The sequence below is a fragment of the Pundamilia nyererei genome, unplaced genomic scaffold (genome assembly GCF_000239375.1).
Source record: "Pundamilia nyererei isolate P.nyererei 1_Seehausen unplaced genomic scaffold, PunNye1.0 scaffold00001, whole genome shotgun sequence".
NCBI classification, from domain to species: Eukaryota; Metazoa; Chordata; class Actinopteri; order Cichliformes; family Cichlidae; genus Pundamilia; species Pundamilia nyererei.
In genome coordinates, this window is record NW_005187402.1 from 6764225 (window position 1) to 6782642 (window position 18418).

General features: G+C 39.3%; 1 protein-coding gene across 1 annotated transcript; it reads right to left on the bottom strand.

Moving 5' to 3' along the window:
- Window positions 1-7554: 7554 nt before the first annotated feature.
- Window positions 7555-12734, bottom strand: adrb2a (adrenoceptor beta 2, surface a). Its single transcript, XM_005719594.1, has 2 exons — window positions 12579-12734; window positions 7555-12296 (listed from the first exon to the last, which is right to left on the bottom strand). The coding sequence occupies exon 2, from the start codon at window positions 12294-12296 to the stop codon at window positions 11043-11045; it is 1254 nt and encodes a 417-aa protein (XP_005719651.1). The 5' UTR covers window positions 12579-12734; the 3' UTR covers window positions 7555-11042.
- Window positions 12735-18418: the final 5684 nt, after the last annotated feature.

The following is an 18418-nucleotide window of genomic DNA, read 5'->3' on the forward strand; positions in this document are numbered from 1 at the left end:
CCTGAGGCAGCGCTAAAGGTGAGGAGCAACAGCAAAGAGAATGCTCGTCAATTTTCTCAACCTCAACAGCGCGCTACAGAAATGAAGCGTTTTACTGTACAGCCCTGAGGTTTCTCAGGAAGAACACACACACACACACACACACACACCCAAGCATCCTAGACCACTGACCAATCTTGGCTCCCAACAACTCCTTTTCCTGAAAATGAAAATGACCTTCAAAGCATATTCAAATAAGCTACCATTTGATTTTACAGACCTGTTGTTGTAGCCTTGTAATATAGTTACTGCCCCACTACAGATAATAGGCTCATTGTCCTGTTCAGGTCCTGTAAGAACTTTGATGCAGCACATTATCTCCCTCTAAACTTATCCGAGTAGTTTTTATAATAAAGAAGTACAACCTGTTCCCAAAAACACTGAGATGCTTTGTAAATAAATACAGCATGCAAAAAAGTTGCGAATATTTTAAACGCTGTATTAAATATGCAACACACATAACTGATAAGACAACATGTCAAATAAAAAAATTTTTTCTCCCACGTAGTGCTTTACATATATTTGTTGTATTTTGAATAATGCACAAATACTTTAGGTGAATGACAGATGGGACTGAAAGTAGGCCAGTTTAGGACCCAGACTCTTTGACTACATAGACATGCTGTTGGAACATGTACAGAATGTGCTTTGTTGTTGTCCTGGTGAAAAGAAGGGAGGGTCTGCCTGAAAAATAAGCTGTCTAGTTTTCTCCAAAGCCTGCTCATATTTTTTTTAAATCATTGATTGTAGGTTGACAGATGTCTGTTTACCCAAGCCATGTGAACCCAGCGCACCCTCATATTAACGAAGATGCTAGGTTCTGAAAAAGCACTGAGAATAAGTCAGATGCATTGTATGATTAACTTTTGAGCAATCGAAGGATGACACGCACATGTGCACGCAACCGCTTCCAAAGACCTCTGTGCTGGAGGAAAATGTTGATTTTAAGCCTTCCATACAGATATGTTTCCTGATTCTTTGAACCTTTTAATGTGTACACTAGATGATACAGTATCTTAATTCTTTATCATTTTACTTTGAGAAACATTATTCTTAAACTATTAAAGGTCTTGCCCATGCAGTCATTTGCAGAATTCTAGCCATTTCCATGTCTTTAATTCACTTTGTTCTTGTTATATATCACGTGATAAAGAATTCACGTATCATTAAATCAGGTGATAATTGCCTGCTGAACCTACTAGTAATCTCATTTAGGTTTTAAATAGCACCAATTCACAATAGCTGCCTGAAAGGACTTTACATTACAGCCTGACCAGTATGGAAAATTATCATTTTCTTTCAAATACTATCAGATAATATTATCCAATAATGTTTGACATTTTAAGGTAAAAAATCCTGCAGTATTAGTGGGATGGGACTGGTATAGGTAATCACTTGGTAATAGTGCGGAGGAAAACTCCCTTTTAAGAGGAAAAGACCACAGATCCAGGCTCAGCGATTGTCACCCCCCAACTGCAGCAGCTGGGTGGTGACAGGAAAGAGAAGAGAGAAAAATGACTACAGTTGGTAACATCTGAAGCAGGTGACTTTGCTGTACAGTTTAGGACATCCACACACTCTTGCAAACTTTTCTACCACGCCATGTCATTCTCTGGACCACCTCTCACCTCTGCTTTAGGATAATAACTCTTCTTGTCTGGCTACCTTCTCCTTCGCTGTTGTAACAGATGAGTGAGTTTGTTTCACCCACCTCTAACGTCATGCGCGCGTGCACACACACACACACACACACACACACACCTACACACACTCACGCGCGCGCGCGCGTGCACACAAGGCTATCATTTTTCAGTTTGTCCCATTATATACAGCGTGTGCTCTCTATAATATTAAGCAAAGTTACTGTCTAAGGTTGACTGCTCATCCTTAAACGAGTTTGGAGCAGGATGAATTTCCCCTGCTATCAGTGCCCTCAATAAGGTCGAGGTGAATAACTATAGAGGCTTGTGATGAAAGTTTGGCCGGCAGGATTTACTCTGGTTTCACTCCCTGCCCCTACAGATTTTTATTAGGAGAGGTTCATGTTGACAGGAACTGTCTCTCCTTATTGGACGTGATCCAGATATGAAGTGGAAAATGCCTGGGTAAGCAGGTTTTTCAAGATCATTGCATTTGAACTGGTGTTATAAAGTACATATATAATGAAGTTCTTCCACCCATTTTTAGTCCACTTTCTCTAATACATTAATAGGGTAATTATTGTATTTTCCATTTTATCCACATTCAATCTTAATTTGTGTTTGCTTTGATTAAAAAAACACTGGAAAAAAAGGGCTTTTTAACATTCGTAGAATATTTCTTGAATGATATATCATTACACTGTGACGAACTTCAGGGAAATGTACGCAGCACAGAACATGGTGTGTGTCCATTTACTTGATAAAGTAACAGCTGCTGACACGCGCCTGATGGAATGTACTGCCTATGTCGTACTATTTACTACTGACCCAAGAAGTGTTTTAAATACAATTCATAGCTTCCATTTCACATCCTGTGCTCCCTCAGTTATGGCGTACTACTGCATACTTCTTCACCACTGGACACTAACCATGAGCCTATAGGGCCAAACATGTAAACACACAGACATTAGAAACATTTGTTAGCCAGAGCTGCTCACCAGCATCACACCATATCCATGGCTGCAGCACCATATTAGGGTTCAAACTGACAAGCATCTTTGTTTCATGAGTTGGGGAATGCTTATGGGAATACTGTTGTGTCAAAGGGACAATCACACAGTCTAGTTGTGACGAGCCTGGCAAGACTGACTGTGACTTTACACTTTAGAACACTACGTAGTACGACATTTGCTTTCCTGTCTTTGTTTTCGTTTCTTTTGTACCATTTAAAAGCTGTGAATTCTCCAGACATGCTTTCAAACAGGTTGTTCAGCCTGCCAGTCGTACAACAGAGTCACAAAGGTAAATGCATGGTAAATGTAAGCTTTCACATTGCTGACGACTGTCAGTTCAGCGTACACCACAACCACTCTGCCACTTCCCATATGGAAAAGAAATAGTAAAAACATATATGATTTACTCATGAAAGTGGCCACTTTCATGAGTAAATCATATATGTTTTTAGTAAGTATACAAAACATACAAGTTTCATTATATAATTTTTCAAGGGATCTTATATGTGTTTTCACTCTTGTATGCTTTTCATACAAGTTTCATACAAGACAGATAAAAACTTTATAAGATTTATATATATCTTTTCCATATGGGTTACCTTAAGAACTGCAGCATAGCCAGTAAAAGAGACACTTTAAAGTTAGCAACAAAGAGGCAGTTGCTTACAGAATACAGCACAGTCAAATTGATTGCTTGGAAACAAGTAACAGATAATTGAGCCATTAGGGAAGCAAGAAAGAAACAGAGAAAGAAAAAGACAGGAAGTCAGGCACATTTTAAAAGGTAATCTTTTACCGCATCCCTTTTGGCCAGCTACTATCAGCAACAGGAAAAACATTAATCAAACTTGAAACAAGAGCCTGACACTTGAAATTAAGTAGCACAACACTCCCTGCTTGCTTTAAGCAGTCAACATATTTTATATGTGGCCACCCATTCCCTCAGTTAAAAAAACAATCCTGACCCTCTGTAAACCATAGACAGAATGTATTTTTCATCAACGAAAACCACAAGCAGATGTACGCAGTTTGTAGCCAAGTCTGTTCAAAAGAGCTGCTCGTGCACATTATTCACGAGTGCAGTGTTGATTTAGTCCTCTGTTGGACTGTAAGACACATTATATCGGGAGCTTACTTATTGTCATTTGCAGTTTATATGAAAAAAAGTAAATAAGAAAACAGAAATAAAGCAGTCAGCACAAAAAAGTGGTTGCTTATTGATTGAACGAAGTCAAAGACAAATCTTAAATGATCATTTAAGGTACGTGAAGTAGGAAAAAAAAGATGGGGAGTGGGGCAGAAGGAGGGATAGTTTAATATCTACTCACAGAAGAGCACCAAGCTCTCTGAAAGCTTATAGCATGCGCTGAGGGAGTGTATTAGCACGTATTAATTTGCATTGTTTATCCCAACCTACGGGTTGTACTTCTATGGTTTATGTGTTTCGGAGTGCTCATAAACCATAAATGATATCAGACTAACCTTTGCATCAATAATATCAGCTCTGTCCTAATAATATCTTAAAAATGACTCACAGTAAAATTTGTATGAATGAAACTTAAAGTCCCGTCAGCACTATGATATTCTAAATAATTCATTACCATGTATTAGCCCAAATTTAGCTTTCTATTATTAATTTCTGAATGCTGAAACTTCTTTTTGTATGTAACTAAATAAACACAAATACAAGGTATTCCAAATATTGTGTATACTTAATATGGAAAGCTTCCATTTGTATGAATAATTTCTGGCATTTTATTTCAATTAAAAATTGTATGCCCATAAAGATAGATGAATTTAAATACCATTGATGATGGATCTCACGATAGGTGGAAAACTAGAAGCACAATACTGGATGTATGCCGACGATGCCGTTTCCTCTCCTTATACTTGCAGCAGCTGCTTAGGGTTTGATCAAACTATGCAAATGTGAAATCAACAGGAATGATGTTCATGATGTGCAGTAAAGTAAATATGCTAGACTGGAAATTCTGTTTGCATGCAGATTATATTGAAATAGCCATTTTTAGAGCCGATGGTACTCCACTACAAATTTGCTTACAGTAAAACAAACATGAAAATGCTTCAGGCAGCCTGTAATGATACATTCGGGATCTCGCTTCCAAGATGGACAAATACAAGCCAAAACTCTGTAACCAATAAAATTCCTGGCTTCCACACTGACCTGAAGAAATTTATGTATAAATGTATGTATCAATTAATTGATTCTGTGGCCATAGTGGCCTTAACCGTACCAACTTTAAGTGACAAAAAAATCCTCCTGCTTCTAAAAAGTTTGAATCAATTGCACGTTAGTGTTCTGTTCAATGATTACTGCATTTGAGTGTTCTCATGTGTTTTGTTTTTTTTAATTGTATTTCTTTTTAAAATATTGAGCTGGACTAGAAGGTCTAAAATAAACACAGTTACACACTTAATGCAATAAACTTAACAAGACACCACATTTCACTTTTTTCAAAGCACAAGAATTACCATGTTGGACAACTATGTGATATTAATAGTTACAAATAATAAGTAGTAATAAGTGAATAATTGGTGATGTCACTGCTACTGTGCTTAAATGTGTGAAACTCTATGTTTCACACAGTTTGATCTCCTGTTTACATTTTGTCAAACTAGGGTTAGGTTATATACACTTGTGAGTCTAACTAATAACCTCTTACAGGCAGATTTGTGTCCATCCAGCAAAACAATCCATAAGCTGTATTTTTTACATTCTCCACTGGTTATGACAAAGTGTTGGTGCTGAAAGAGGTAAAAGGCCCAATATTTAAAAAAAAAGAAAAAAAGAAAAGAAAAGAAAACAGTTTTGATTTTTTTTCTGCTTGTGATCCTTCTCTCTATATTTGTTGTGAGACTTCTCTGGACATAGTGAGAACGTGAGAATAAAGGTTAACGTGCATGTCACACACCAGAAGGTCGACGGTTAGCAACCCCGCTGATAAAAATCCACAGGGATAACATTTCACTGAGCTCTCACGAACTGCCAACTTTTTCTTGGACCGGCCTTGTTCTCCTTTCTTTCTTTAAATTGTCACACCTAAAGCATGCAATCAGCTGTGACCTTATTGCTCAGTAGTTTGGTTTGCAGTGATTGGTCTGAACTCATGAGCGCAGCCACAAGCTGTAAAAATGATATGTCCATTGCTGGTGCTATGTTAATTTCACAAGAACTGAGGTATTTATATCTTGTAATGTAGAGATGTAAATCCTTTTTAGAGAAGAGAAATGATACACTGATCTTTTTGTTGCTCACTGGAGATAAAATAAATAAATAAATAAATAATTTGACACAGTTATGACTAAAAACATTTATGGGATAAACATAGATCATTTTTGGTTATGACAGAATTACCAAACAGAAAATATTTTTGAAAAGATGTGTTTTATTATATTTACTTTGGCCTTTAAACAGAGTGAAACACATCTTTCAAGGTCACGTTTGCTTTTTTAACCTTAGGTCAGGTGGATCTAGTTTTTCAGAGGGGGACAAACTTTAATTTGCGATGTTCCTATGAGTCCACAAACATCCACACGTTCTCAAATACACACAGACGAACGCACTCACACAGACACACATGCTAGCAGGTCTCTTGGGAGAAGGGGAACTGCAGACATAGCGGTGCCTCGGTCACTGTAGTCACCAGGGTGCCAGGGGACATATCGATCTATCAAAGACAATGTTTTCACATAGTCACACCCTGTATGCAGTATATCCCTGACACGATTAACATATCTGAGAAAATATTCTTCCTGTCCCAAAACAGACTCTTTCTTTCCAGAGTTTTCCCTCCATGCTACTTTCTTTTCCCTCTGACTCAACATGGTGGGTCTCTATGGGAAAATGGCGTTCTTATCTAGCTCTTAAGGATCAAAGTCTGTAAAGCTTGATTGTGGATATTACCATGGAAGGACTTATTTGAGTGGCTTGGCACATAAGTTGGCACAATATTAATCTTGCAGACCCGTGTATGCGTGCATCCCAGTGCCTCAATTTCAGTAGATGTCTAAAACCCTGAAATAAGAAGCATCTGCCGGGTTAGCCCGGATTCTGATATGGCATTCGTCCAGGACCCTCCACAGAGCAGAAAAGGCCACAGTGTAGATGTTCTGTCTGCGTGGGGAGTTTAACCTCTAACCCTGAAAATGAATATTCCTTAGGGTGTGCAGAAATTTTATCAAGCTTCAAAGCTAGTCACCATTTTTTTTTTATCATTCTTAGTATACCTATAGAAACTGTAGTATGTGACATTATTGAAAGTGGCTCATTTTACTGTTTTGCATGATGTAAAAAACTGTTCATAAAATAGTAAATACTTAAAATAGTAAATCAGTGCCCAGTGTTCTCTACTCAGCATGAAAGGCGTAATCACATCTCCAGAGCAAAATCCGAACTATGATGACTACTCTTAAGGTTTCATTCTGCAAACGAACATATTTTATTCTTGAAAGAAACATGAAAAATGCTCTCCACTCCAGCTTAGTGCCAAATATCGAGACGTTTTTATGGCTCTATATATTTCTTCTATCCTCCTCCCTTGGATTTCTGGAATAGAATTAGGTGGTCTGTATAATGTATGCTTACTTGGAGCACTAGGCAGACACACTGTTTAAAAAGGAAAGTGGAAAGATTTTAATTGTATCCCGATGTCCGTCCTGTCCATCATTCCAGATCACGTTTTGATAGTTTTCCCATACTAAAATAGACTTAACTGCAGTTAAGCCTTCGAGCCTGACGTATCCTTTACGTGTGCATTTTAATGTGTATAAAGGAAATGCACATGAGGACATTACGTGCAACATGTAAATCATTTATTTCCATACAAATGTTACATCACATATATACATTTTTTTGTAATAAATATCACAAGACACCACATATTGTAACAGCCTCCGATACCTTAACAAACAGTGACAAGAACTTGTGCGAAGTTAGCTTGCAAACATTTAGTAAACATTTAGTTAGCTGAGTGAAAGCTTATTCACCCCGGCCACGAGAGGAAAAAAAAAGAAAAAAAGTATTTCACATACTTTTTTATATGACGGCTTAAGCAATATTTAACATTTGTAAAAATTCACATTTACACATGTCAGTTTCTCTGAATGCTTCACACTGAACAGCATCTGTGCTGAGATGCTACAGTCTTTATTTTGAGCTGCGAACAGGAAGAAGAACTTTCATGAAAATATTATGGTACAATTGAACTGTTTAAAGTTCATGAACTCCAATGTCTATTTGGTTATTCGAAATCTCTAAAAATTCTTCTTGAAAGTAAATGAAAGTCCTATACAGTGCTGCTTTTAGGATGGTGAATAGTTTAATTAAAATCATGACTAAGTTGTTCTCATGAGCAAACTTTTATTCAATCTGAACAACTGTGGTTCTGTTAGAAAAGCACTGGTTTTACCCCACCGAGACTTCTATCATATTTAACTCCAAGATATTGATTGCCGTACAAAAAAATATATGTGTGAAATGTGCATGTCACTTTGTAACATAACCTCTAAGACTTCTCTGTAACCCTGAATCTGTTTTAAAAATATATTTCTTTCTGTGTGTACCCACACTAAATTCGCTTATCTGCTGCAAGACCGTGGTGGGAGAACTAAATGTGGACTGCAAGCATCCGTAGACAAGGTATGTGGTTAGAAACCATCAGCTGTGCTTTGCTTGGAATGTTATACTGTCAGCTATTCATTCAGGACTCATTGCACACAACAGCGTGGCGTCCTCCAGCAACAACGGGAGGTGAAGCCATGCATCCCTTATTATACAGCCTTATTGATGAAACAGTAACCATGAGTAACTCTGACACAGCTGAGGTGCAAAGAGAGGCCACTGCCAGGAGAGAGCAGTGTGGATATATAGTTCACAATCTACAGCACTTGGGCTCAAACTGATCACTTTTAAAGGAAATGGCACAGAAGTCCACAAACACCTCACTACAAATGTGAAGCTGGCATGCAAGAGATCATTTGTGCATTACTCCTAAAATTACACTTATTTAAGCTGCAGACCTTTTAAACTCAGCTATTTGCATCTTAATAAAAGCAACACAGAAAATGGTCTAGAGTCTTTGACCGTTTTGTGCTTCGCGTAGACTGTACAGTGAAAATGTTGGGAAAATGCAGACCAACATGTCTTATGACACCCAACCCCTGCATTTACTTTGCTGTAAATCTGTTAAAAAGAAAAACAGATAATGAGCTCGACATCCTGGAAAGCTTGTTTTTTCACATGGCAAACAGTGACGTATGAGGATACCATATTTACGTCTATTCCTAAGGTCTGCAGCAGCAGCAGTGCTGATCGGACATAGCAATACAGTACATGGAGATTCCTCTGAGAGAACAAAGTTCACAGTTTTTACGGCATCAGCAGACCTGCACCGGCAATGCTACATGCACTTTAACACAGGTCACTAACACCGATTTAGACTTGCAGAGAATCCCTGGTCCCCCTTCTGCCACATTTAGCATGCTGATCAAGACATACTAGAGACTGCCAAACTGACTGGGGAAAGGGGTTCTGTCTGTAGGTGCACCTTCATTACTTCTCTTAAAACTAATGATCTTGCACACCGTTTACTGTAAGTCGCAAAAAACAAATTTGCTCCCATGACTATCTGATCTCATGTTAAATTGCCCCTTCGGATTTTATTCTAACCTGCATTGTTTATTAGAGAATTAATGTCGGAAACTGGAACAGCTAAGGCACTGTTCTATGGACTCCTGAGTGTCTTCTCCAAAGGTTTTCTGATTTTCAACTGATTTTACAACGGAGGCACCTGTGAGAGAGCTGTGACAACAGTGCACTACTAAGGGCTGTTTTCTTTTTCTTCCTCTCATCTATCTTTATTAGCCTGAATATTCACCACCGCCACATCTTGGGTGTGGAACTTTGTTATCGCTTGGCTATTTTGACAAAGTGTTTATTATTACGTGTGGTTTGTACCCTTGTGCCATGACTAAGGAAATGGCTTCTCTGGTTTCAGTAAACAGTGTACATGCTGAAACAGAGCAACCACAAATTTTAATAAATAAATAGGGCTTGTGCAACAAAGGGGGCTACTGTAACTGTTGCATAGAAGGAAAAGGAAAGATGAATAGTTTTTCTTACACTTACATAATGGCCATATTGCACCGAGTGACATGTAGCACATAAGTCGGCCACTTAACAGAATGCAAGAAGTGATGGGTTCTGACTGTGCAATAGCAAACTTTAAAACGTGCACTTTTGAATTTATGTTAATAACAGCTGCAAGCTTCAAAGGTCAACACTCAGGATTAACCGCATTATCTGTAATGGCATCCACTTTGCACTGAAAGATTACGTACATATATCTTCGACCTGACAGCGGAATCTGGCTTAGACAACATATACAGGCATGCAAGTTTTGACCAGCCTCACTTTGACCTAGGTTTCATCAGTAACTCGTAGATTACTGTAGATTAACCATCATATCTCTAGTGCTATCTCCCTGCAATGGAAACTCAAATGCAAGAGACTGTAAAACACTATAGGAGGGAACAGGACCTCGTAACATTGCTGAGAAGTGAGACAGAATGACTGAGACAGGTTTCGCCACACCTGCTTTTGATCATTTTTCCGATTTTCCAATCGTTAAAGGAAAAAAAAAGAGCAAAGTAAAGCATGCCAGATTATAATCTCGGTCAATTTGGAATGTGTTTCTTGAAGCAAAGCATCGAAGAGGTATTACGTTTAACCCTACACCCTCAATCGTTCTCTGATTACTTTGCTCTTTGTGCCAAATTGGCATGTTCGGATGAAATTTACAACCTCCGATTGCTTCTCCTTTGAAGTTCTGAAACATTTTATGCTAATAAAAACTGTGGGATCTCTCTCCAGATCAAAGATAAACAACACGGCTACAAATTCAGTTGAAGCCAGACAATTAGCAGTCATACAATCCACAGGCCATTTAGTAGAGTAAATAAACTGCTGAGATGCTGCCCTACTTTAACTCCTGCGGACAGTGACTTAATGTGACAGATGGTCAGCTAAGATGCAAATATTGAAAAGGTATGATGAGGTAGATGTGAAAATTAAAAAAAAATAAAAAATGCAATGAACGCACACAAAAGGGAAATGTGAGAGACCTACAGTTTTGTGTCACTGTGTTTGAAGAGGAAAAGTGACACTTTACTCAGCTGAACAGCTGAGTTATTGTTTCTTTAAAGTCTCCAGAGACACTGTCAGTCATTTTTGACTGGCCTTACCTTCATCAGTCATTTGAAAAAACTGTTTACAATAGCAGTGTAAACATATCTGGATTTCCTTGTTGACAGAAGTCTCAGTGCTTCAAGTTTATAGGACAGTCGTTATACTCGTTACAGTCATTATGTCTTTGCTGCAATTCCCGTTGGGGTCCACTGCTCTGTCCACAACTGGGGTCCCTGCTCCTTTCCCCAGAAACCCTTCAGTGGGGTCACTCTCTTCTGAGTTACCTTTACTCCTCCCCTGCTGCTCACTCTGCCAGCTGTGCCTGCTATAGATGTATCCATTCACAGGTCCAGGGTTGGTGAGGCGGTTCCTATTCATACACAGGATTTCCTTGAATGCATACCAGAATTCAGGGCTCCGACAGTAAATAAGTGGGTTGAAGGCAGAGTTTGCGTAACCTATCCAGTTAAGTACCATAAAGGTGATCGGGCTGTTCACAGCCCATATAGCCTCCACCACGTTTAGCACAAAGAAGGGCAGCCAGCACAGAGTAAAGGTCCCCATGATGATGCCCAGAGTCTTCAGAGCTTTGTGTTCCCGAAGGCAAAACTTTGCCTTTTTAAGGCCACGGCCATTATTGGCCTCCAGAGAATTACTGTTGTTGATGTCGCTATTATGAAAACGTCCAACGCTTTTGTCTATCTTTTTCAGTTGGCGCCTTGCCTCCTGGAAAACTCGACTGTAGACAAAAATCATGATGACCAAAGGGATGTAGAAGGAGATGATAGAGGAAGTGATGGCATAAGCCTGGTTGGTGTGGAATTCGCAGCAGTTGGTTTGGTTCGTACAGTTTCTAGCTTCAATAGTATCAGCGGTCCACCACTTCATGTGGATGGGCAGGTAAGATATCAGAGCAGCAATCACCCAGACCAGCACCACCACAATGCGAGCTTTGCATTTGGTCAACATCGACTGGTAGTGGAAGGGAGAAGTAATGGCCAAATAACGGTCTATGGCGATGACACACAGGGTCTCAATGCTTGCAGTCACGCAGAGCACATCAGTGGCAGTCCAGAAGTCACACCAGAAATTACCAAAGTACCACGTACTAGAGATAATTTTACAGGCACCGAAAGGAATCACAATCAGACCCATGACCAGGTCGGCACAGGCAAGCGATGTGATGAAACAGTTGGTGACATTCTGGAGACGCTGAAAGCGGGAAATTGCCGTTATGACCAGGATGTTGCCAAAGACAATAATCAAAACTAATAAGGACATGACCATGCCCAGCAGGATCATTACAGGGGTACTGAAACCTTCATCAGTCCCAGTTGAATTTGATGACGAGTTCATCGCAGTCATATTGGTGTACTCTGAGGTGGTTGTATTTCCCATCTGAAGAGAACGCACATGAACAAAACACATACACACACACACACACACACAAACAAAAGGAGTGAATTTTACAAATTCCGTTAGTTTGTTTTTTTAATTCTGCCTAATTACAACAAAAGAAAATGAAAAAAAATGCATGCACATAAATCTAGCACTAACAAAAAAGAAAAAGAAGACCAAAGCTTACTGCGCAAAAACCACATACATAAACAGTATATCAAGTTGGCTTCAGGCAAGCTTTAAAACATGCTAAACAAGCCAGACAAAAGCAGAAGTACAAACCTCCACAGGTTGCAGTCGTGTTTCCTGGCTCCCATACAAAGTAAAATGTCACTGTTCAGATAGTTCCCACAAAGCAGCGAGTATCACATGTCCCAGCTACTTTCTGCTTTACTTGATCTGCGTGTGTCTCACTCACTCAGTCCCTCAGCTGAGCAGTGTTTCTTCTAATGTGTCTCCCAGGCTATTTGTCAGAGCCCTTATAGCATGCAGTGATGACATCATGGTCAGTGCTGAGCCAATCAGACAGCCAGCCTGTGGAGGGTGCTGAGAGCTCTCAAGATTTTGAACACGCTGTCCCTACAGCGGTGTTTGCAGGGCTGCATGAGACAAAAATTGAAAACAAAGTAAAGGACTCCTAAGATTGATCTTTTTTTTTATGGTGTATAATTCGTTTTAGAAGGTTTACATTGTGTTTAAAATTAGACTCTACTTAAAGTTAGGCAGTGCAAAACTATTTGGAAGTGGGGGAAGGGGGTAATAGGTAATAGCTGCTTTACAGATCTTACTCATTGCTCATATTTCATATTGAAAACAGGCTCAGCTTTCTGCTTTACCTTTTTTTGTTTTAATGTCAAAATAATGTTTTAAAACTGTATATTTTTTTCTGACATATTTTACTTAAATACTGCCCGCATACTTAAATGTATATTACAGCCCGTTTAGTTTTCGTAACCACAGAATAAACACACTTCGATTTACATAATGCTACAAGTACAGATGTCTAAAAGTCAAACTAGGGAAGTGTCCCTCATACTTTTAGTCTAGGACTGCACCACTAGTGTGGCCAGTTTGACAGGGACAAGCTGGCACGCTATGTCTTATCAAGATACAAAAATGTTTTCAGGATTCAGGACAAATTTGCATTTATATACTGAGCAGCTCTGTGCAAATCATAAAAAACAGGCAGGTTTGTTTGGTTTTATATTTGTTTATGTGTTTGTTTTCTATGAACAGCAACTTTACTTCTTATTTTAATAATTTCCAAAACATTCCCATGCTCTGATCAAGTTGATCACACATTTGAGTTAATTAGCGGCCACAAGAATTTGTTTGCATGTTTTTGTACATTTGCACTATATTACACAAGTTAAAAGGCAAACAGTGAAATCTTCTGAGCTAGATAGCAGTGTCTATGTAAAAGACACTCGAATATACTAATATAGGTTAGTCTGTTTTTCATCTACAACAATTTGCATTTGGTTCTTTTGTTGGACGTCCCCTTCGTTCTACATGTATACTTGTAGAAAAGCCTAACATAGAGGGAAACACACCTTCCTGCCCTTTCATGTATATACATGGAAAGCCTGAGGCAGGGAAAGCAGCAAACACGATAACAGGGATTAGACTGTAAACACAGACTTCACTTGCTTGTTTCAGCTAACATAGGAAGACTCTGAGTATGCTAGCAGGTGTAACAGATGTAAAAATGAACAAAAAAACAAAGCATAACAAAAAAGAAAGTGGCAGTTTTCAAGTGGTTGAGCCATACGAATGGAATTGTCTTCAACCTACACTGGTTAGTCTCCACACTGAGGCAGCTGACAGTCGAAGTGAATGACACTCATCATTAAAATGCAATGTTGTGCTAGGGCCTGGCATTTATGTTAATTTGACGCGTGCTACCAAAGGTTACCACTACATTTGTCACAGTCTGGCTGGCAGACCGTGGGGATATGGGGGAATGAGGACCCAAAACGCATTGTTCTGCGATGCAAACAGTGCACTTTATTTACAGTGAAGGTAACAGATGAACAATAAATCCCCTTTGCTCCCTAAACTCCCATGCGTGTGTTCCCCTCCGACGTCCGTGCTCGTGCTCCCAGCAGTTGTGTTTCTGCACACCCTGTGCGTGCTGCCCTTCTGGTCCCTCGTTCCACCTGCAGGACAATAACAGAAGCAGCCGTAAAAACTGAACCCGCGCGCACACACGATCCGCACTTCCTAATACTACACACTGACTTGGAGTCTTAGCTTAATGATCCCACGCCGGTGGGAGCTCCAACACTCTCCTAAGTAGCTCCCCTGACGAGCCCTGATCACCAACAGGTGTGTGGCAGGAACTTCAGGTGTGGCCAGTTCTCCTGCAGGGCCACACCCATCAGGCCTGCATGTGGCTGTCCTCCAGCCACACATGTACACACCCACACCCTGCCCACACATACAAGTGGAACACAGAAGCATAGTGCAGAAAAACACACATCCCCAAATAATAATAATAACAACAATCATAATAATAATAATAATCCCTACTGCTCACGGACCCCCGAGACCTCCCGAGCCGGGTCCATGACAACATTACAACACCACTTGTCAAAATCAGTGACCACTAGCATGACAGCATCCACGCCACACTGCAAAAACTGCTTAGGAACACGTGCAGCTTAAGAACCTTCTCTGAGAGCCCCACGCAATGACCCAGGCTCAACAGTGGACTTCTTGTTTACATTTTGTGGCAGATAATTAAAACAGCTAACAAAGAGAATCAGTTCACCAATAGTGACAAATTGCAAACTCGAGTGTAGACTGCAATAGCACGTGATAGCACTAATGTTTTAGATAGTGGCTGAATTTGGTCAACGTCCAGTCTGAGCGCTTTCCAAATGGCTTCTGCTGCTTCTGCTTCAGCTTGCTGATGCTGCGAATCCTGGTGATGGTGATCGACACAGAAAGCATTAGAGTAAATGAAGTGTGACAATTGACAGCCCGTTCGTACTCATGAGACCGAGAGGAAGTAGTAATGGTAGATGGTAATGGTAAAACGGCTTAAATACCACATCACATATGAGCTTTGCTAATGGCATTCTCAAGTCTAACCACCGGGAGATCAGTGATGAGTGAAGTGATTTTGGTGACAGTACTGTGGAATGGAGTTATGTGTGGAACACACTGTTAGCCAGGCTCAGATGACTGTACATTTTGATGAAAATTAGGCTGCTCCATTATCAGCATCACAGTAGTGGAAATGAGCGATAGCTTGTGCTTTTGTCATTTCTGAGCTACTGGTCCAACATTTCAAATCCCAGGTTGAGGTAAGTGTGTCTCAGTTCTCTGTGGGTGCTTTCAAGTGTGTACAGGTCCACGCTAAGCTTACAAAGGGAAGTGATGATAGTTTCCAGAGCTCTGATCTTCAAAGAATGCAGACGCCAAAAGCACTGTACTTCCTCTGTGCACTTCCAAGGGAGCTTTGACAAATGCCTATATGACTGATGACGCAAGAGCAAATCCAACCGCTCAATCCATATGCGCAAATCCAATTTTCAGCATTTACACAGACATCTCAGTACTTATTTATACAAATATGATTTTCTATGTCCCACTTTTTAAACAAAAACGGTTCAGAGACATGCTGCATACTGCTTGTAACCATGGTGCCTTCTAACTAATTTGAAGCTTTGTTGCTCCAGTTCCAGGCAAAATGTCAGTAACTAGCTACCGGGTGAATTACCCTAAAATGGTAAATGGCCTGCATTTGTATAGTGCTTTACTCAGTCCCTAAGGACCACAAAGCTGACCCTAAAATGTTCCATAGGCACTCATAGGAAGACTTAAATTGATTTGGTGACCTTGTGTCTTGTTACATATGTTGTTTATATGACATCTTCACTTGGCAGATTTCCATAAAAACCAGTAGTCATATTCCCAAAATCCATTTAGATGTTTTAATGACCTTTTGATCTATTTCCCTTTACTACTGTGAGGATGAAACTTCCACATGTGCCCCAAAAAGAGGAAAAATGTAAACATGCATTGCTCTGAAATCAAAAGTCCACTCCTTGGGTTTTCCTACTGCATCAGCAGGTAAAAATAGTGCCATGAAACCCCCCAGCTCATTTTACTTATTTGAGTTTAGTAACCCCCATAGTCTTATCTCTTGCACAACATGCATGACAAACCCACCATGCTTAGCCTCCAAAGATAAGTCAGCATATTATCAGCACCTTCCAACAGTTAGATTGTAAGTTATAATGTACAGCATAGACATCAAATGCTTTTTTCTCCTACATGTATTACTTTGAAGAGTTTTTCTATTTTGCTTTTAATGCATGCAGAAAACAGATTTTTAAATAATACCAAGAAAGCTTTTTATTGGATGATCAGCTTTAGCGTTGTCTGTGAATGCTGGATTTAGACCTTGAGCTTGTTTGTAATTATTTCTTCACCTATGTGGACAACTAAGTGAAACACAGTGCATATTGAACTTCACATTGATTTAGTTTAAGTATGCAGTACAATAACCTACACTAATTGTAAATGAAATTTCTGTTCTGTGTTCTGATTTGGAAAGCTTGTTCCAGTGTTGGAATAATCACAACTGGTTTCCTCATCTGTGACATCTGTTTTCCTGTATCCTGTCACTCCCAGGCAGAACCGGTTCACATTTGGACAACCCTTCAACTATATTGGGTCCTGTCTGCACTTAGATGTTGTGCACTGCTCTATTTAGTCAAACACTGTCACATTAAAAGTGTCTTATCTCTTTACCATCTCCTCAACAATTCTTACTTCTCTTTATAGAAGTTGTGATCCTGACCTGATGGCGCAACCATACATGGAGCTATAATTAATTTAGGGAAAGGTTTCTGGAAAAAACTAGGAAATGAGAGGACCTATATTCTCATTATACATTGTACATCATACGTTCTATACATGGCAACGTTAAAACAGACTAAATACTAAACAGACCACAATTGCTTTTAATTTATTTTAACTGAAAATGAAGTGAAAATGTGAAAATAATGTGTTTTTACAATGTTAGTAAGTAATAATAGCACACTGTAACAAAAAATGGGTGTTACAAAAAAACCCACATCTAGTAAGTAAAGGCATCCAAATTTGTACAATTAGTATTGTACTTGAGTAAATACACCCTTCACTCATCAGTCGTGTCTAATCTATTCAATGTTTCTCTCAGTCAAGGAATCATTGGCCAGTCAATCGTATCCTTAATCACTGAAACAAAGAATTTCCACTTGGGATTAATTTTAAGCATGGAACACTAATTGTTTCTCTGCTAAAGGAGCCTAGGGATCCGCGGGTGAGTTCCACCCAACAACAAATGTGTGTATGAGCATCAAAGACCTAAACCTCGATGCAGTGTGCACCACCATGCAAATATAGTGCCAGTTCTTCTTGGTAATGGAGAACAACCAAGCTGTTTTGCATGTGGTTCAGAGAAACAGTCTTGGTGCACAATTGTTTAATAATTGCTTACTTAGTTTTGGTATAATAAAGATAGATGGAGTTCACCATGCACAAAAGACAAAAATGTTCTGGTGTGTCTAATCAATGCAACACCTGTTATAGTGTCACGTTTTACTGTGTGTACAGAATTTTAAAACCCTCAAAATGTGTGAGAATTCAGTTTGTTTCACCTGCACCTGCATTTTACGGTCACAATTTGACACTTTCCGGCGTCCCACTTGAATTCTAATACTAATATCTAAGGGTAAGGTAAACTAGAGACGGGAAGTCTTTCTTCACCTGGCAGAGAAATTGCTAGTCTCACGGGAGTCACTTTTTTCTCTGCCTCATTGATTGCAAACATACAAAGAGAAGGGCGAATTAGACTCTTGTTTGAGGAGGTTAAAGGATAAATACTGTGATGACCTAGTGACCTATCGGTTTACTGAAACATGCTGTTAGAAAAAAGGCAGTCTGCAGCAAGACTTACAATAGGATTAATAGTATAAATTAGGTAGTTAAGGTTAAGCCAAATTATTACCTTTACGTAAAACTTTGGGAAGAATAAGATTGGGAACTTTAATCCTTTCCTTAGAAAGCACAAGTGATTCTACCTTTAACTAGTAAATACGTAATATTAATATATATATATATATTTT